We start from the raw sequence: 21,171 nt of genomic DNA, 5'->3' as shown, positions 1-21,171 counted from the left end.
ACATAGCTTCTTCTGGACTACTCTTCCCCAAACCACACACCATGCAGAAAATTACATTTCTAAAATAAATATATTTCTTTACCTAGGTAAGCATGCCTAAACCATTCAGAAAGAACTGGCATGTACACACACTGTCCCTTTAAGCAAAACTCCTATATCAGTCTGCTCAGCAAGACAACATAATCAGTGCTATTATCTACAACAAACAAGCAGACCCACACAGTCCCCAAAAATATTTTTAAAAAGAATAGTACATAAAGACACATAAGATGACTACCCAGGTGGTCAAAATAGAGCAGCAGTCCTTGTACCTCAGACCTTTTTAACTTTCAAAGAATACCAGTATTTTCATTTTGAAGGCTCAGAAGTTTATCACTGCATCCCATTATCTACATACAAGTAGACAGAGTATCTTCTTCGCATGACTAATATTTTGAAAAATGCTCACAAACAGCTCCTCACCCAGCCATGGGATCCAGCACAATAGCTCTGGGTTCTTCCAGGTCTTCTGATATCAAGATTTTTCTCATGGTCCCATTGAGTCGTGTAACTTCAATACGATCTGTGCCGGTGTCCGTCCAATACAGATTTCGGGCAACCCAGTCCACAGCGATGCCATCGGGATGTGCAATCTGTGCTGTAACAACAAACTGACTGCCCGACCCATCAATAAATGAGCGACGGATGGCCCTGACTTCATCATCTGTCCAATAGACGTATCCTTCCAGAGGATCAAAGTCAATGGCAATGGCATGACGGATGTCCTCCAGCGGCAAAACGATGTCTGTAAAATCTGGAGTGTCTAAGGAAATTCGCCTCAGATCTGTCCGGCGGGCTAAAAGCAGCAGTGCAGTGGCACCTGCGTGAACAAGACAAACACAACCATCTCACAAACGCTATGCAGTACTCCTGTAAATAGCAAACCTGATTCTGTGCCACTTGGAACAAGCTAGACTGGCTACCTTGATTTCACAGGACCTAAACAAACTGCTGGGCACCAGCAGAGAACTCCACTCAAAGGCTTCAAATGTGAGGTTATTCTTCTGCAGAACAAGTCAGGCATGTTAATAGAGAAAATTCAGTGGTCATTTCCTTGTCCAGAATTTATCATGTTGAACATGTTTGCTATCCACATCGTTCTCTCCAAAGATACTGAAATAGATATGCAGTGACGATGCTGCTGTTTTATGCAAATCAACAGATAGCCTGCAACCTCCTAAATGAAAAATCAATTATACAAATAATTTACTTACTGTTTGCTGTTGTTGGTTAAGGGACAATCTTGACAAACAAACTGCATGTTTCAACAATGCCTTAGAAGTGGAAAAAACGTAACACAGAACACTGCAAGTAAATCCCTTTTGAGAAACTCTTATTAGAGCAATCAGATTTGGGAACAGACAACTGTCCAATGACTATACAGAGCAGGTGGGCTATCAACTTCTTCCACATTTGTTGAGAACAAGCTTATTGAAGACATTAAGATAAATAACAGTGTCTTATAAAGCAATTTTGAGCTGGCTTTTGAGTCAAAAGTCAGAATAAATAAATAACTAAGATCAGCTTGCACTGCAGAAAATGTTTTCACATAGGCAACACAGAATGTTTAATGGTACTCAATGACACTGTCTAATCTAATTAACTTTTATTTTCTATTCTGCCACTAGATTTCAATGTAATGAAGGATAAACAACCACCACACCCCATTCCAATTAAAACAGGCTTATCAGTTTGGAGTCTTAAGGAGATAAGAGCAGATCAGGCCCCAGGGAAGCCTGAGCTAGGGTGAAAAATGCAGGCATAATTGCAGGGAAAGTGTGGTGCAATGGCTCTCCTTAAAGAGAGGAAAGGGTTTGGCAGGGACTGATGGGGGGGATGTAGGGAGGTAAAGGTTTAGGAAAATAAATGCGTGAACTTGTAGTGAAAATGAGCAATCACCAAGCCACATTCTGTCCATGTCTCGATCTTGATCTTAAAAGAGGTATAAATATGGCCTAGAAGACTGAAAGAGTAATAACCAAAGTAAGTAGGTTGGTAATGAAAAAAGAATTTTGGTGTCTGATGCCAAATTTATTTTTTAAAAAGACAGTAATTGATGTTGGTGCTAGTTGAAACCTCACTGCATGCCAAGCTTTGGAGAGATGCCAAAGCAGCCATTGCTTCATTTACAGCAAGTTTATTGTGTTAAAAACATCTAAGACACTTTCACAGTGCTGCAAGAAACAGCACCTTTCAACAACTGAAGTTCAAAATATCATTATAAGTGTTTCTGATTAGTAGTCCAGCATGGATTAAGATCAGCTTTAGGATCTTCTGTTCTAAAACTCCTTTGTTCAGAAATATATGTACATACTACTCAATTGTTCTTCTAGTGAATAACTCTTATTCATTAATTTATCAGGAAGGGGGAACCTGTAATTACATTTCTATGTATCCTCCAAAATACTGTAAAGCATGTGACATAGAAACTGGAAAACAGGTTTTTTTATAATTACAGAAGCAACTAATTTTGACACAGTAGTCTCTATATGTACATCTGTATTTTTTGCTACTAGAGTATAACAAACAATTCAGCATCAAGATTCGAGCATACAGATTCATTATGGTCATATAAAGTATTAGTACATAAATAACCCTAACAAACCCCTAGTACTTTTTCTTACCAACCTCATAGTCATTTATCCAAGTTACATTTTAAACAAAACAACGACAATCATAGTAAAAACCCCAAACAATAACAACTTTTTTGCATTATCAAGTAAAACTAAGGTTGAGCAAATGCACTAACCTCAGAGTTTGAAACAGTTAAAAAGTCATACATTGTCTACCATACACAGAAAAAATGTAAGGCATAATTTAAAAAAAATTTATGTGCTCTAGCTGAAGTTGACAATCATTTTAAAGAACCAATGCCAGGCCTCCCAAAAGACTCAGCTGAGTATAACCATTCCCTTTCTGAAACTCACCCTTAAAATTGACCAATTGACCTTCCCATTCTTCTCAAAGACAACCCATTTCAACAGCTTCAGCATCCTGCTTTCAGGCTGCAACTGTTGTTTAAGTCAAATAACCCACTGTGTTTAAGCTTAAATTCAGCACTGGGAAATGACTGGCTTTCAGCTAACCCATGTTGCACTCTGGAACCCCAAGCTAAGAATTTCATGGTCTTTATCTGGGGGCTTGGCTAGCATTCCAATCCCTCGATCAAACACCACCCTTCACCCCTCCAATCAAGCAACAAAAAGTTTATAAAGCTTACTTTAGAGCTATTACCCAACCATTTGCAAATGAACAGCTCAGCTGCTTTGTTAGATCAACAGTCATTCTGTTCGGAGGAAAGAAACCTAGCAGCAGAGAAGCATCTCACCTCAAGGCAGGCTGAGGAAAAGATCATTCTGTATATCTTGAGGCTTGTCCTGACAACAGCAAAAATAACAAATGCAAGACCTGGGCCTATATATGGACTGATCCAAATATCACCTTGATAGCAGTCAAGGACAAACACCCAACAAAACAGGTGGTCTCAAAATTGTGGCAAACACCAGCTGTGCCAAATTTACCTGGCTAGGCACTGATCACCCACCATTTAGTGAGAACACTGGTGAAGGTACTCAAGGTTGCCAGGACGTAACAAAATCAATCAATTTCGTTCACTTATATCCCAAAGACCAGTTATGAAGGAAAAGCTAAGATGACAGCACGATCTCCAGATTTCTTGACTCTTGCCTCTCTAAGAAAAATCAAGCCTCTAACGACGACCACGATGGGGAGGAGAGAATCATATTTCATAAAAAGAATAAAAGGGCAGAAAAAACCAACACAGGTTGCATGCCAGCATCTTTTTTTTTTTTTTCCAATTTACCAGCACTTATTAGAAGAACTGGAGTGAACCACAAACATATAAAACACCTCAAACCTTAACTGGTGCAAGTCAAAAGGTGCATGGAGGCTGCAACCAGAACTCTGACCTCAGCACACATATGCAGACATGAGGCAGTTTTCCCTCAGAACACCTCAAACCGAACATAGAAGGATGAAGTGACTGAGACAAACACACAGGAGACTTGGAGCAGAGTTCAATGCCCATGCTGCCCTCTTCTCTCTTAACTACTGGCAATCTCTACTGCATCCAAAACAAGCAGGCCTGCAGACACAAGGGCGTCTCGAATACAGTGTTGGGTTTAAAGGCACAGACCACCAGGTATGCCAAGGTCTGTGCTCACAGCCTTAAAACTACAGTGCCCAAAGTTCGCATGCACACACCTGCAGGCAGAGTAAGCAAGAAAAATAAGGCTGTCCTATATCTAAAGTCAGGTCCCTCTGTGTGGATTTCCCACACAATTTACAACCCCACAAATTCCCAAACTGTTCAAATCGGGGACTAAGCTCAAGATCTTTTTAGCAGTGCCTAAAATCACAGGATATGCAAGATAGTTAGCAATTTTTTGAAAATCAAGTCACTTACTTGTCTAAATACTCCAGACCCTTAGTTTTGAGAGCTTTAGCCTACTTTTACTAAGCACTTTGAAAGCTGGGATTACAAGCTCACAGATGGTACATTACATTAGTCTTGGAACTAATACTTTCCTCAAAAATTCACTATTAAAATTCTAAATAATTTAAATCTATGTGCTAGCTGAAGTCAAGGGAAGGGGGAGAAAAGGGGAAGCATGCAGATACATGCAATGGCATAGTTTCAAGTCCAACGCCCTTCTAATCTTTTACAATTAATTACTTTTCCTTAATGATATACAGACCTCAGTCATTTGTAAGTTACTGAACTTTAAAACATCAGTGGTTGCTGAGGTTGCTGAGCTACACAGACACATGCTCAGGAATTCAAACATAAGGAGTGCTAGACACAAGACATGTATAATGCATTCTCTGTATCTGAGAAATCAAGATTATTTATACATTCCAAACAGAATTACTTTACATTTGGACCAAAACATTTAATTCCCAAACGTCTTTCCCCAGTTGTAAAGTCACTACTGTGAAAGAGTACCTGATACAACAATACAAACAGCTTTTTTTCATCTAGACAAGCTCAGCCACAGAACTACAAAGGCAAAAGAACATGCATCTGAAACTAATCCCATTTTTTCTTTCCTTCAAAAGAAATGAAAGAATGAGGGTGCGAAATTCACGTCTTCATCTGTGCAGTTGAATCAGGATTCTGGCTATTCCGGACAAAGCAAATTACCCATTGGGCAACCCTAAACTGCAAAATGAAGTGCAAAATTCTGGTTATTGCCTCCAGGGCTACAAGCAAAATAGGATATGAGCATCCTTTGTCAAAATAAAGACCTTTTTTCCTGGAAGAAAACAGAATGGCCAAAGCAAGGTTGAAAGCTAAGTCTGAAGCAGTGCTTTTTCTTCATGAGGAAACTCACACCTTCTTGCTCAGCTGAAGTCATCACCGGTTTTTTCAGTACAAACCACGTATTTGTATTGGCAGTAGCAAATTCAAGACACAGGTAAATTCCTTAGAGGTAAAGACAGAAGCGGAGCACATGGACGGAGAGATCTTTAAGCACAAATAAGAATGTAACTCCAATGACAAACTAATTTTTGTAAGAAAATTTAGGTTTATTTTACAACTATCAAAAGACCATTTACATGTAGCACTGCCAAACTCAGAACAGCAGTGCACATAATACTGAAAAAGAGAAATCCCAGTATGTTGTGCAGAAGGACAATAGATTACCAAGAATATGACAAGAGGAGGTAAAAACTCCCTGGCAGAAGTGCCTGGGTGCTCAGAAAGGACTCTTTGCTTCGGACATTATTGATCCAGGAATATCTGGACATGAAAAAACTTACTCTGCCTCATTTTTCTTTGAGGTACAGGGATTTATAAACTTTCACCTTGGCAATGGGGGATCTAAAACCATGCTACAAGCCCACATCTCAGTCACTTAACTGTTTTGATTTTATTATGATTTATTACAAAAATAGATAATTTTATTCTAAGCTATCATCCTTTCCTGAAACACTATGGAAAATTGTTTCAAAATTGGGGCGTCAGTGTGTGTGTGTGTGTGTTTGTACGTGTTATTGTATTCAAAGATCTTGTAAGAAATAGTAAAACTTCTCTAAGGTGCAATATAAAAAAACCCTACAAAACCCAGAGAAACTAACACTGTGAGAAAGGCAAGGGAGGAAAAGATTTCCTATAAACCAAGATTATTCAAAAGCGCTAGGTTGTCATGGAAACTGCTCAGGGAGGTCAGCCAGCCTCACCTTTGGCTGTCAGGATCATCTGTCAATGCCAAAGCACTGCAAACACCACAAACACACACTCAAAATTCACTCATCAGAATCTTTCCAGTCCAGGCCAGTACTCTCAACAACGCAGCATAAATTAAGTTCTCTCCTCAAAAGGGCTCATTTCATCATGAAACAACTCAGTTTAGGAACCAGTTTGATTTTCATCTACTGCTAGAAGACAAAAACTCAGCATCATTTTTTACCTTTCTTCACTTACAAGTCACCAGTCCCTCCTTCCCCCTCAGTCATGTACATGTCCTAATTGCAAACAGAGATTTAAGCACTCAGTGTTTCAGCATTTCAGCATAATAACTACATACTAAAACTACCCAAGGTAAAAATGTTCAGTTCTCAGCAACAGTTATAAATTCTGAGACACAAGAAATGCCCCAAAAATTGAATTGATGCTTCTGAATATCTCTGCATGAGAAGTTGAAGTCCTTTTAATAAGGTTTTGAGGGGGTTTTTAATACCATTCCTCTACTTATCTTTGGTAATTTACTTTGATACACTACAAAAGTGCCATTCAGCTCTTAGCACAGGCTAGTTAACCTGTCTAGCAAGTTACTCCATGAGGACATAGGGCAGAACTTGAGCAGCGAAACAGGCACTTCTGCGATACAATGACCTGTTCCTTGGAACACAGCACATGGGGAGCAAAAAAGATACAGCCTCTCTTGTCTAAAGTCCCCATCCCTTTTCCTACCAGCACAGTCAAAGGGAAGGAATTACTTTCTCTTCATCTCTCCAGTCTTGTTCCAACTTTTGTCCTTAGTCCTTCAGCCTCTGTTACTTTTCTGTTCTAGTTACGCTTGGCAAGTGACCAAACTTTCGTAGAATCATAGAACATCCTGAGTTGGAAGGGACCCCTCAGGATCATCAAATCCAACTCCTGGCCCTGCACAGGACACCCCAAGAAACACACCATGTGCCTGAGAGCATTGTCCAAACATTCCTTGAGCTCTTGCAGCCTTGGGGACTCTGACCACCGCCCTGGGGAGCCTTCACCGCTCCCCATCCCCCAGATGGACTTTCTGTGCAGCTCTGCTTTTGCAAACATGTCTGTATTAAGTAACAACTGTTTTGTTGTTATCAGCTGCCACAAAGGAGTTTATCTGTGCATATCAAGTATTTTCAAAAAAGCACATGGATCCATGTCAAATTATGACTACTTATGACCAACCCGGAGCAGTATTATTAAAGCTTGTTCCTTATACCAATAGAAATGGAAGAAAACATTTTGCTTGTGTATTGGTAAATTCTTACAAATAATCCTGCCAGGCTAAACTGGGAGCTGTTTTTCACACAAAAGTAGCAATTTATTTTAACAAGGTTCACACAGACATTCAAAAATAATCAGCAGAGAGCATGAAATAGCATGAAATTAAAGAAAACACTGAACAGTAGCTGACAAACCTACAAGAATTTTTAAAATATAAAACTGCAACAAAAAAATTATTTCTGTATACCTTTAATTTAGGCTATTTACACTAAGTTCTGCTGCATCATTTCTTTCTCCATTTACCTTTGTCACAGAGAGGGGATCTGCATAAAAGATGGTTAATTATGAGCTACTTAATTATCTCCCAGTGTTAATTTTGATTGTTAATGTACTACAGCAATCAAAGCACAACATCACAAGACCTATACTTAAAAAATGTAACAATTTGAAGTCACATACAGTAGTTCACAATGAGACACTAAAAGCAGTTTTGGATGAGTGCTTGCAGCTGTAAATCTTGATCAGATCTTGAGTTTTAAGGTTGAAACACTTTCAACACCCCTAAAAACATGGCATTACTTTCACTTCTTCTCTACAAATGTAGGTGTCTAACTTTATGTATACGAATTGAAAAGAGATTCCAGGTGTATGTGTGTATAATACATAGATATCAGATTTTATAAAAAACATTTAAAAAGGGTTTGTTGTGCAACCCTATTAGCCAAATACTAATTCATGATCAATAACGTCAGAGACATTTTAGAGGCAACAGAAGAGGTACGTATCTTTCTCTCTAAGAAAAAGGAACAACAGAGCCCCCCAAAAACTTGCAAGGAGTTAGTACAGAGAGAGAACTGCACCTTATATTTTGTAACTGGTGGTAACCTGCCCTTCAGCCATGAGTATCTTTCTTTCTTTAAATGTAGAGGGCTTTTATCTGTACTGCAAAAGCCTAACTTGCCACCCCTAACGTGCATTATATCGTGAAGCTGGAAAGAATCCCTTTCCCTCCAAAAGCTACTTTGTGCTTAATCTAAAGAATTTTTTAAAAACAAAGCCTACCATCTTTGCAGGTCTTTCCATTTTCGAGAAGTTTCACACCAGTGGGACATGCACACTGATAAGAGGGCTTGGTAGGAGACATCAAACACAAGTGGGAGCAGCCACCATTATTAATTCCACATGGGTTTGTAGCTGTTAAACATAAATCACACAGATTAATGCTTCTGATAACGAATGACCTCATCTCATGTGTTAAGACACACATGGCATTTGGCATTTGAGTGGTAGAATCGGTGGCAGCAACACAGATTAAAGGAGGAAATGATAAACACAGAACAAGGAAAAACTACTTCCAAGTGTTGAGTAGTGGGGTATTTATGGTACCAAAATGCACAGATGTTGAATGTTTCCTTTCTTGGTAAAGTAGCACTTAGCTCTAAACAAGAACCTTGTTTCAGCTCCGCTCGTCTCATTTTTACAAACTATTCAGCATACTGGTGCTGAATATAGGTTGTATACATAAAAACAAAACGCAAACACAGTAAATTAACACAATGGTTAAGACACTGGTTATTACACAGAGCTAGTCCTGCTTAACATCATCTGCCAAATTAACACTACTTTCCACTCAGGAACTATTACTTCAAAAAAATAGAAATACCATGTTGCCTGAAGTTATGGTACAGAAAACAAAAAGGAACATGACAACAGGATAAATGTGTCAGGCAGAAAAAAAGTAAGAGATGGGGTTTTTTCCGTGCACTTAAAAACACCCAAAAAACAATGTAGAGAATATCTGGTTTCTCTTTGGGGTCTTTCCCAATCTCCGCATTGGAAAAATTGTATCATGATGTTGGTGAAGTCACCCACCACCATACAGAAAGACTAATTTTTGCCAATCAGTTCCAACTTGCAGTTAAAAAAAGAAAGAAAGCAAGACAGCTTACCATTTGGCTGCCTCTTTTGGCTGAAAGCATGGATATCCATGGGAGAGAAGATGTTGGAATGTATTTCACGCAGGTCCTCCCCGGAGTACTTGCTGCAGGCCAAGATCGAATGTGTGTTCCAGTCAGTCCAGTACAACATGTCCCCAAACAGCGTCAAAGCAAAAGGATGTGGAAGGGAGCCTTTAACCACTGCTTGCCTGACAGAGTACAGGGAAGAAAATGAACGCTCAAACACAATTCATGCTACAGTTTTGCTTCAACAGAGCTTTTGTGAAAAGAAGTTTTACAGTGTAAGTACTGTTGATCAGAACCTTCTATTTATTTATGGGAAAAAAATATACCGCCCCCATTTTGGGGAATCATATGAAGGAGCAATACAGGAGTATTATTTTTGGGCTGCCTACTGGTGCTGAGATGCCCAAGAGATGCCAACTGAAATCCTTATTTAGGTCTGTGGCTACTTCTTACCCCCTGAACACTCAATACTTTTAGGGCTCTATGCCACCAGGTGAACTGGGGAGAATGCCAGCTGATTTTATGCAAGTCTGATGGCTCCCTGCTGATATACGATGTCCACCAATTTCAGCCTTGGCAGATTTCAAACTGAGACGAACTGGTCAATGAGTTGTCCATCCATCTCTTCCAGTTTCACTCTTTCAAACCATTAGAAAAATACTCTAATGGAAAATAGTTTCACTATAAAGTAACTTAAAGTTACTTTTCATGATTTTCATGATTCATTATTATGATAATTATTAAACTATTGTTTTTATTATAAGCACTGCCATTAAAGAGTTCAAGTGATCTTCTGCCATGGTAGTGGTATCAATTCTGAGCAAACTGGGTCACTGCCTCTCTCCAGGTCCATAAACAAAATTAAAGAGTATACCCATATATTTTATGTATATATACAAACACATGCTCATTAGCAAGCACAAAAATGCAGAACTAACATTACTGAAGACAGTTTTTCCAAGCTCTTGTGATGTAGAATCTAATTATCTGTACCCAAGTTCCTCAGAACTGGAATTAAGTAGCTCAATTCTTATGGTTACTTTATTCAGAATCACAGAAAAACTTTGTATGGAGAGGACCAACACCCTGCTCAAAGCAGGGCCACACAAGCACTTCTTCCCATCTCCTTTCTTCTTAACTGCATGAGCAGACATGTATTCCCATATACACAAGCTCCTGATGAACAGCAGGGATCGCCATCCATTTTCCAGACTGAAAGCATAAGGGATTGACACACAGCCCTGCTACTCCTACTATGAACACCAGCCTCCTGATTTTCTTCTTGCAGGGAGGAGAGTAATTATCTATATATTTACTGAGAAAACACCTCCAACACCACAGACATCACTTTTGCAAATAAGTCTAACTGAAGCGGTTAGTGACAAAACCACTTTTATTTTCCAAATATTTTCTGCTAAAATATAACAGAAGAGTATATTAAAGCAAGAAACCTGAAGGTGTCTTCTGCCGATGACTCTGAGTACAGAGACTACAGTCATTACTGCTGTTTCACTTCTGGAAAAAGATGCATTATCTTTACAGTTTTGGGGTTTTTTCCCTCTGCTTAGGAGAAAAAGATATACATTCCCTTACTTGTCACTCTAGTGTTCCAATTCTACACCAAACAAAATTTTCTAGTTCGTGGTATTTTGCATTCAAAAGTAGGACATATTATCTTTTACTTCTTATCTCTGTCTGGAGTCAGGTATATATTTGCTCCTAATTAAATGCACCAACTAAGCATCATACAAAAGACTATTATAATATAATTTACAGCTGAAACCTACCAGTGAAACAGTGAAGTCAGAATAACACAACACACTCCTGTACCACACCAAGTATCTTTATAATTCTAATTCCGTAAAAAATTTTATGAACCCCACCCTCAAACACTAAATGTCTTCAGATCTGAATAATTTTAGTTTAGACCAGGCTTGGAGAGTAAGTCTTTATGACAAATTTATGACATTTTTCATAAGAAAAAAAAGAAACAAAAGTCCAAAGCTCTCACTATAACCAAAGCTACACCAAAGACAGCATTCCCATGCACAAGAGAAGCCACATTTGGATAAAGCATTCTATCTTACCTTAAAAAAAACCCAAACAAACTCAAAATCAAAAAAACCAACAACAGAAGAATTTTACATGTGATTAGTACCCACTACTGCTAGTGGAAATAAATCTTTAAGTACAATAGCCACTGTTTGACATACCTAACTTTCAGACAACCATCTATTCATATGACAATGCATCAGGTAAACTGTGACCCTTATTTAAACCAGTCCTTTTTCGGAGTCTCAGACTCAGGAGCCCTTCATTCGACTGTACCTTCAGTTACGGCCTTGAAGCAATTACTCTTCAACTTGTATATTTGTCTCAGTAGATACAAGGTTGCAACACACGATTATGGCTTTGGGCCCAAACACAACAGTGTATATTTCTTGCATCTCACTAAGATGAGTATTACCAGTAATATGTACTCTGTATTCTTTGTTTCCAGCAAGCCACTACAAGGTGCTAGCTCACTTTCCATCAGTAAAGCCAGCAGGGCTTTTTTCCCCCTTCGAACATCCTCCAAAGGCCACACTTGCAGCCTTGCTGAACAGCAGCCATATGATGAACGTAAGCACAGAAGCAGTGGCTTGAGGTGTGCTCAATTATACTCTAAGCCTAATGAGGAGTAAGAGGAAAGGACTGGAGAGCCCAGCAATTAGAAAACAGGAAAAGGAAGAAGACAGAGAGCAAGAAAAGACCTTCTGATGGCTGCTGTGAGGCAGTTATGCTTCAGCACGACCTACTCTTGGAACTGCAGAGCTCTGGTTTCAGTGAGCGAGAAGAGGGGTCTTGACTTCTGCCTTGACCAATTATTTATTAAATACACCCAGGTGGATGAAGGGGGCCAGAACATCCCCTTTAGTACTCAACTTTTGCACAGAGTTGGTAGGTGCAGGTGCTTCCCACGTACCGGGTGTTTCCCAAGCTCAGGGTTGGGGAGCAGACAAGTCTCCACATTTCTGGCCTCACTTACAAAGCCACTGATCGGGGTATCAGGTAAAGTGCTGCAGGTGTAATTGGACTGATGGGACCTGACAGCACTTCAGTGGCAACTACATTATCAGCCCAGGCTTGATTGGAACAAGTGATACGACAGCAACAAGCAAATATTTTCCATTACCAAATCCCTTCTGTTCTGGCTGCATTACAGTTCTCCAAGAACTGATCAGAACACCCACAGAAAACCTGGGGTACTTTAGATGTTCTGGTCTGTATGTCTAAACCATTAACATTACCGGTTCACAGTAGCAAAACTCCTTTTAGGTGACCCCAGAGGCTGCCTGTGTTCAGTCTCCAAGGCAGGGTGCAAGAATTTTCACATTTCTGTCTCACTTCATCTCTCCAGTGTCACTGTGGGGGATCCCATACCTATTACCATCTCCTAGGCTATCAGAAAGATGAAAAAAACCCCTATCTGCTTTTAGTGCTCAGCATGTTAAAGAAATCATATAACAGGCTTGCACAAAACAAATTATAATATTTTAAACAAAATCTTTCTCTCCATCTACAGATTGCTTAATGCCTTGAGCATTTACAAAATTGCAAGAATTACACATCTTCGACTTGTGACAGCTGGAAATATTAGCAAGTGGCCGAAGCACTCACAGCATGAATCCCACATACCATCACATGAAGAAGGATGAAAGACTGAGACAACACCAGGAGGATGCCACAGGGAGGGCAGGGAGCTCTGGTTCCCTCAGAAGCTCACAAGATTTCTTCTGCCAACTTAACAAAAACATTTGCAAAACAAACTCAAAAAACTAAGCTGGATTTTTACCATGAATGCTTGTTCAAATGCTTCCTATCAGAAGACAAGCCTGCTTCTAATTACCTAAGAAAGTAAGAGGGAAACATGACTTGGGGGATATAATGCTCTCTTTTAAGACCAAAGAGTTTTGTCTTTTGCCACTTCTTTAAGCCATGATTGCCACGTGTTTCCAGAAAGTATATGTAACAAATAACAGGTCTAGCAATGACATTTCAAATCCCACCTGCAATGAAAGTCTGAAAAAAGTCAATCAGAAATCAAACTATGATTGAGAAATGAAGTCATTCTGCAGGTCATTTCTCAGGCAAACAGCATTATGGGTGAAAGGCCCCTGGCACGAGGGGAGGAGATGAGAGACTTGAGGAGAAAGTACACCAGTAGATCCACTAACTAGAGAGTGGTCTACGTGCTTCCTAACTGAAGCTGCTCTTTCCTTTGCTTTCAGCAGGGTTGTGTTCCTGCACTAATTTTGCATTTGCCATCTCAGGTCTTAGAAAAAGTATTGAAGAGCTGCTCCATTGATACACATGTATTTTTAAATTCTAGAAATGTGCCTATGACCTAGTGACTCTAGCTATATACACAGTGTGTATGTATCACACGCAGTCAACTACAGATGTTTTGAAGCTCCACTTTTACAGCATTTTATTTCAGAAGCACCTTGGGGAAGAACCAGAAAATTCATCCTAGCTCTGTGTCCAAATATAATCTTATTAATTCTGTTTATGTAGGATTCTTTAGCAGTTTTAATTAGGGCATTGCTTGGCTTCTGCACTGGCCTCTAATGTGTTGGTGAGAAATTGAAACAGGCTTCTCACCACTGACTGGCTCCTCTTCAGTGCTTGAAGGTGTTAAGCAGTTTTATCTCCAAGAAATATACAAAAGGATATAAACAGAACACAGTCTTTTACACCTTGTACATAATGTAATGTATTTTACATATTAGAAGCAAATATTGAAAAAATCTCTTTTAAATGCAGTGACTATTTTTAGTGCTTCAACAAATCTGCAACTAATCATCTGGCAGACAGATATGAGCTGATGCTTGAAAACAGAAACTAGAAAAATCAATGCTCAAGCGCAAACTTAAGACATTCACCTCCTTGCAGGAGCTTCCCAGCTTTCTGACAGTTGCTAAAAGTATGTTTTCTTACAGTGGTCTCAAAACCCATTCATTAGCACAAACACTTCCTGGGGGACCTTGTAAGTGCATTTCCCTTCAGCCAGTAATGTGTTAACTCATTCATTAGAACTGCTGCTGCAGGGTAAAGAAAGGGGAAATTAATTCAAGAACTGCCTTAGCAGGCAAACCTATCCTGGGTACTCTACTCACAAGGAGAGCTGTCTGCAATTCAGTTTTGTTTAATTACTCCCACAAAAAGCAACTGATAAGAGCAGGGCAAGAGTTGCAAAAAACAAAACCGTCTCTTCTATGCATCAATTTTATTTTTTAATTATTGCATTCTGACATGAAAAACTGTTCATTTCTTTCTCTCGTTGGCAAACCAAGGGCATTAGTTATAAATTTCTGTGCTCTTCCTCTTTATTCTGAGCCCATCAATGGAGCAGCAAGGACTAGTTAATCCCAGGACTAGCAGGTAATGAATGATACATCATCCCTGTAAAATTTGCTGGAGATATTTTCTCATGACATTTAACTGAGTACTACTGCCAGCACTGTCATGCTGCTTACTAGTTCTGATGGCTCATTGTGATTCCAAAGGGAGCTTATCTAGATCCTATCCAAAGAGGTGACAAAAAAACCCCAAAAAATCCAATAATCAAGGCTTACTTTATTTCTCTCTCTGCATGTTCCTCCCACCTGCCTACTGTACTCTTCCACTATCCAGACTCCTGCAAGCAACAAGGAAAGCATTCATGTTCCTTGTGAGATGGGTGAGCAACTGGCTCAGGGGTTGGGCACAAGGGGTTATAGGGAATGGGGGGACATCAGGCTGGCACCAGTCTCTAGTGGGGTTCCACATGGCTCCATCCTCCGCCCAGTTCTCTTAAACATCTTCAAAAACAACTTGGATGCAGGACTGGAAGGGATATTAACTAAGTTTGCAGATTATACTAAATTGGCAGGAGCTGTTGACTCCCTGGAAGGCACGGAAGACCCTGAAGAGAGACCATGACAAATTAGAGAGATGGGCAATCACAGGCCATGGGAATTTTAACAAAGGCAAGTGCTCGATTCTGCACCTGGGACAGGGCAACCCTGGATGGACAGACAGACTGGGGGACGAGACACTGGAGAACAGCACCCCAGAAAGGACCTACGGGCCTGGTCAACACAAGTGGAGGATGAGTCAACAGTGCCCTGGCAGCCAGGAGGGCCAGACCATGCCCTGGGGGACATCAGGCATGGCATCTCTGGCTGCTCAAGGGAGGGGATTTTCCCGCTCTACTCTGCGTTGGCGTGGCCTCACCTCAAGTCCTCAGGGCAGTTTTGGGCACCAAAATATAAAAAAGACATGAAGCCATTGAAGAGCACCCAGAGGAGGGCTGCAAAGATGGAGAACGGCCTAGAGGGGAAGCTGTAAGAGGAGCAGCTGAGGGCACTTGGTCTGCTCAGCCTGGAGAGGAGACCTCACAGCTCTCTACAGCTTCCTCGGGAGGGGCAGTGCAAGGGCAGGCACTGATCTCTGCTCTCTGGTGACCAGTGACAGGACCCAAGGGAAAGGCTGAAGCTGCATCATGGGAGGCTTAGGCTGGATATTAGGAAGATGCTTTTCACCCACAGGGTGGTTGGGCACTGGAACAGGCTCCCCAGGGAAGTGTTCACAGCACCAAGGCCGACAGAGTTCAAGAAGTATTTGGACAATACTCTCAGACACATGTTGCGATTCTCTGGGCTGTCCTGTGTAGAGCCAGGAGTTGGACTCAATGATTCTTGTGGGTCCCTTCCAACTCAGGATATTCTATGATTCATATCTTCATATCTTCTCTGAGATATAAATCTTAAAAGTTTTAATTCTTCTGTAGTGTCAAGTGTACAGATATTATATTCAGACTATAGAAATAAAAAGATAAAAAAGTTTAGCATTTCTTACAGATTTAGAAATAAATCAAGAGAAGAACTCCATCCAAATTTTAGATCTCTGAGGTCTGAACTTTTATTACTTTAATACTGTCAGTTATACTAATTAAAATCTTTTCCTGTTTATACCATATTCTCTTTCACCTTCCAAACCACAATATGTTTTCTTTGAACTGTTTGAAATTCTTTTTTGATATAAAGATGTTAGTTTCTGCTAAGTATTCCTCACTTCTCCCAAAGCAATTAAAACTCATGCCATCCCACTTTATACGAAGCTTTTACAATCATTCATCTGCTACAGACTCTTTCCCACCTCCTGTCATGCAACGCTGTCACAAAAAAGATTTTTTTTTTTACTTTTTGTAAGTTTTCCTTAACAAATGGATAGCTGTGAAGACACAAGACAACAGCTGCAATAAGGAATACTGTCAAGCTGCCTCACAGAAAAATCTGGTTGCTTTTTGGTTTTGTTTTGGGGGGTTTGGGCACATTTTGGGGAGGGGGGGTTCATTGTTGAGGTTTTTTTTTGGTGGTAGTGGTGGGGGTTTTGTTGGTTGGGGGGTTTTTATCAGGAGGTTGGAGATGACTAGGAGAAAAGACTGAAGGATTTGTAGGTTTGGGGTAGTTTGCTGGGATGATTTTTTTCCACTTTAAAGGAAGATCTAAAAGGATTTTGTTTTGTCTGCAGAATTAGAAACTGTCTTTTCTTTTTCAGTATTAGAAAATCAGTAAGACACAAAATACAGAATTACAGCTGTAAAATATCATTTGAGAAAGCTGAATTTTGAAAGACAGTATCTAACAAAAAAAGAATCACTTTAGATAGCCCCAAAGATCTTTTTTTCTCAAGACAGGCAGAGGCTAAGAGGTCACAGCGGAAAAAAACCCACCATAAAACCCCACTGTAGTACACCTTAACTTCTGCAGTTCTTTCCTTTTTTCCCCTCCTGATAATATAATTGCAAAGAATAAAAAATGAAACAAAAATGCCTGGATACAGATGTTGACTTTCTCAGAATTTTCTCACATGCCTAGGGAAAAACAGGTGCTGTTAGAATAAGTCTGTGCTTCCAGTACTTAAGGGAAATCATGTGTGCTTTCCTTTGTAGAGATGACTTCTCTTTTTCCCCCTCAAATGGTAATGTATCAGCATACTGCCACAAAATACTTCTGATACTGAACTGTATCAATTTAAAAAAATAAAACCAACAACTTAAAGCATTAGACTGCATTAGACTGCTTTGCTTTTTATGGTTACATAAGAAAGATTAGTAGATCTAAAAATCCAAATTACTTGTCTATACGGGTTTTTAATACAAGTTTAACTAATTCCAGAGAATTTACTCTGGAATGAGGTAAATACTGGGACCCAGGTGATTTCAATTCTGTGTCATGAGACATCTGTTTGACACATCTCTCTGCAGACAGACAAGGTTGGTCAGCCCCTTGCACAACAAAAGACCAGCACCTTCACAGCCTCATCCCTCAGGTTAATCAATGGCAGACTAGGGAATAAACACCATTAAAATAAAAATAGAATACCAAATCCAATATATTGACACCACTGTGAAACAGATCAACAGTAAAAGAAAAACTGCAAATAAATCACTAGCAAAAGAAGATTGAAAATGTAGAAGTGCCAGCAGGAAGCACTGAAGTAGCTCTGGAGCAAGGAAGACTGGAGACACTAGATAAAATTAAAAAATAATTAAAAAATTTTAAAAAATAAATAAAAAATACTCGAGTTTCTACTGTATATGACAATTTTTATCATTTTGTCTCCATTACTTGAAAACTTATGTGACGGTCATCTTTTTTTAAAGAAAGTGTCACTATGAAATATTTCTCTCTGCCTTGGTATTAAGTTTTCTTTCTTGTGAAGCAAACACCAAATGAGGGGCTCCTTCAAAATAGATATCTATACCTCCATGTTATGAATTAACAAAGTTAGTTACAATATTTATACCTAAAGACACAAATTTAAAACTGCATCCAACTCCTGTTACTTTCTATGAACAAACACCATTACAAAAATACTGCATGAACTTTTGATCTCTTAAAAGGCAGAATTTAGGAAGAAAGTGATATAACCTTTCAAACCAGTGTTAAAATGATATTGTGGAGTTCAAAACAAATACCACAGGAAGACAGAGGACATGTTTCAGGCATGCTGCCTATGTTCCTACTCACCAGTCCACACAAAACAACTATCTTATCAATATAATTGATTTCTTTATGTCAAATTGGTATTTGTGGTGAAACATGGGACAAGCCCCTAAGAGGCCAGAACAAAGAGTATAAGAAAGGATATTTTGTGCCCAGATAATCTAGCTGAAGCATCAAAAAAAATTGCAAAGAACAACCTCCAAAACATCATCTCTCTATATGATACCTCAGGCACAAGCTAACTGTGATTCATTTGTGACTGCAAACAGTACTTGTCAAAGCTCTCTCATCTAAAGAAGAAGGTCATCATCCAAATTAGGGATAAATGTATACATACAAAGTAACAGTTATGTCCTTAATTAAGACATAGCCATGACTGGATCAAAAAGAATTACATTGTCACTATGAAACCGTTAGAGAAAATCAGTAATTTTAACATAGTTCTCTTGTAAGGACTGTTTTCCACTAATTTCCCAGCCCCTAGGATTAATGAAACTGAAATACTAGTATATGACAATCTATTTATTCAGATTATTTTCTGCATTTCTGAATGCCACAGCAACACTGTACAGAAGACCTACTGAAAAGGGACAATTTTGCTATATTGTCTTATACAACTAAGAACAGTATTCTAGGATTTTTTTTATGGAACTGGTTCTAAGAAATGTCTTCAGAAGAGTTACAGGATACCCTGAAGAGGAACACACATTCCACTTCACAGTGCTGGAAGGCACAGGATAGGGAAGGATAAAAGTTTCTGGAAGCACTAGTTTGCTTAAAATTTTGTGAGTGCTAACACTACAATTCATTGCAACGCAGCATATGATATCACTTAAGCAACATTTTTTAAGAAAAGTACCACATTACATATGTAAAACAAAAACTTCTTACCTATGACTGCCATCCAGATTTGATTTGTGGATGAAATTCAGTTTAGCATCTGCCCAATAAAGTTTCTGTTCCTCATAATCCAACGTCAGTCCATTTGGCCAATATATGTCTGTGTTAACTATAATGGAGCGGCTTGAACCATCCATCCCAGCACGTTCTATCTTTGGCACTTCTCCCCAGTCTGTCCAATACATAAACCTATAATTATTTGAAAATAAGAAAGACAAAAAAAAAAAAGAAAGCAATTATGTATAAATCTACAACTGGAATGCTGACAACAACTTTCAGTAGAGACAAAAACACACTCTATTCTGCAGAGACAATGCCTGTAGAACTCTCTTCTACTGTGTAAAGTACATGTATCCTGTGAAACACAAGAAAGCTACTTTACAAGAAGTTAAAGAAAAACAACTTAAGACAAATGCACAGTACTATGTCAGGTTATACTTCCGTATGTTTCTTTCTTTCCTTGGGTGAAGTGAGAAAGTTGGGAGATATCAAACAGATCTTGACAACCATCTCAGAATTCAACGCTAAACAGCAAAGATAGATATTACAGATTATCATAAAAGTACAACAGCTTCTTTAATATGGATCAGAGTTCTGGCGGGGGAACAGGAAAAGAAGGTGTGAGGACTTACAGCAGACATAATTGCGTGTGATGCAGTTAAGTGGATTTAATGGTAGATGAATTCATGTCCTTTTTTTCCCACAGAAATTCTGAGAGAGGCAGCTAAGTCAACATGTTTAGAAACACAGCTTGCACTCAGTAACTGGGCAAAACACTCTGTAAAATCTTTTTAAGACTGGACAAGCAAGTTGTAAAACGTAACATATACCAACGTTTAAACATTATTTAACAAGTAGTGGGGAGAGGGAAGCTACCCAATTGCATCTAAGGCTGAGGTGAAAGAAGGGAAACCACTTTATTATAGCTGGAGATTAACAGCAGGTAGGAATATTTGTCCCTTTTCTGCAGGTGGTAGAAAATGGATATACTTTTGTGGGTTGTTAACTGAATGCATAACTAAACAGAAGTTACACAAATTATAAACAGATCAGACCAAGTGTGTCCATGGTACTTTTGTTGCTGCAGTTGGAACAGACTACTGTCCTAAATTGCTCTCATCACCTCATAACATCTGCCAACATACCTGTATACCTCTTTGTATCTGTGCTTCCTAACCTGGCTCAGGCAAAACAATCCAGATTAGGAAAGACTAACTCAGATCATCACACAACCACAACACATCACTATATGGTGCCCACACCTGAAGAGGCCTGTCCACTCAGTCTCGAAACAAAAACGAACGTGCAACATATTTAAGAAACATTTGCATATGAAGTTATTCTTGACAAATATTTATTCTTTTTTTTATTTACTTTTAAGAGTCAAGAAATTCCATGTCATTATCTCCCCCCTTAATTCGTGTCTACAGCATGTTTGTTTTAGTGTGCAGCAATATCTGCAAACAGAAATGCAGCTGATTAACACAAATATTGTCTTATTCGATCCCAAGTGAATCATTCTTCATTGAGCAATATGCTTATCTTAAACACAGTGCAAAAATATCTGAAAAGAACATGTGAGATTTCTCTGGACAGAAACAAGTGCCTCAGATAAACTGTTTTTTCATCAGGAAGAAGGACAAAACCCAAATAATTTCCAGATAAGGTAGCACAGTAGCAAGCCACCTGGTCAAGCTATGGAATAAGAAAGCTGCATACTTGAAAAAAGAAACGTTAAAAAAAGTCAGGCAATATTTCACCAGTGAGTATGTGAGAAAGA

At 39.1% G+C, this 21,171-nt stretch overlaps 1 protein-coding gene across 2 annotated transcripts in view; it reads right to left on the bottom strand.

Annotated features, from left to right (window-relative positions):
- Nucleotides 1-21,171, bottom strand: part of LRP6 (LDL receptor related protein 6) — a 119,941-nt gene that overhangs the window by 51,733 nt on the left and 47,037 nt on the right. For both annotated transcript variants that reach the window (XM_032689594.1, XM_032689595.1), the window contains 4 exons: nt 19,383-19,580; nt 9,442-9,638; nt 8,555-8,686; nt 463-859 (listed from right to left, as the gene is read on the bottom strand). In XM_032689594.1, coding sequence (XP_032545485.1) covers nt 463-859; nt 8,555-8,686; nt 9,442-9,638; nt 19,383-19,580 — 924 coding nt within the window. The remainder of the gene's footprint in view (nt 1-462; nt 860-8,554; nt 8,687-9,441; nt 9,639-19,382; nt 19,581-21,171) is intronic.

This window comes from Chiroxiphia lanceolata, chromosome 5 (genome assembly GCF_009829145.1).
Source record: "Chiroxiphia lanceolata isolate bChiLan1 chromosome 5, bChiLan1.pri, whole genome shotgun sequence".
In the NCBI taxonomy this organism is placed as follows: Eukaryota; Metazoa; Chordata; class Aves; order Passeriformes; family Pipridae; genus Chiroxiphia; species Chiroxiphia lanceolata.
This window is presented reverse-complemented; position numbering and strand designations above follow the sequence as displayed.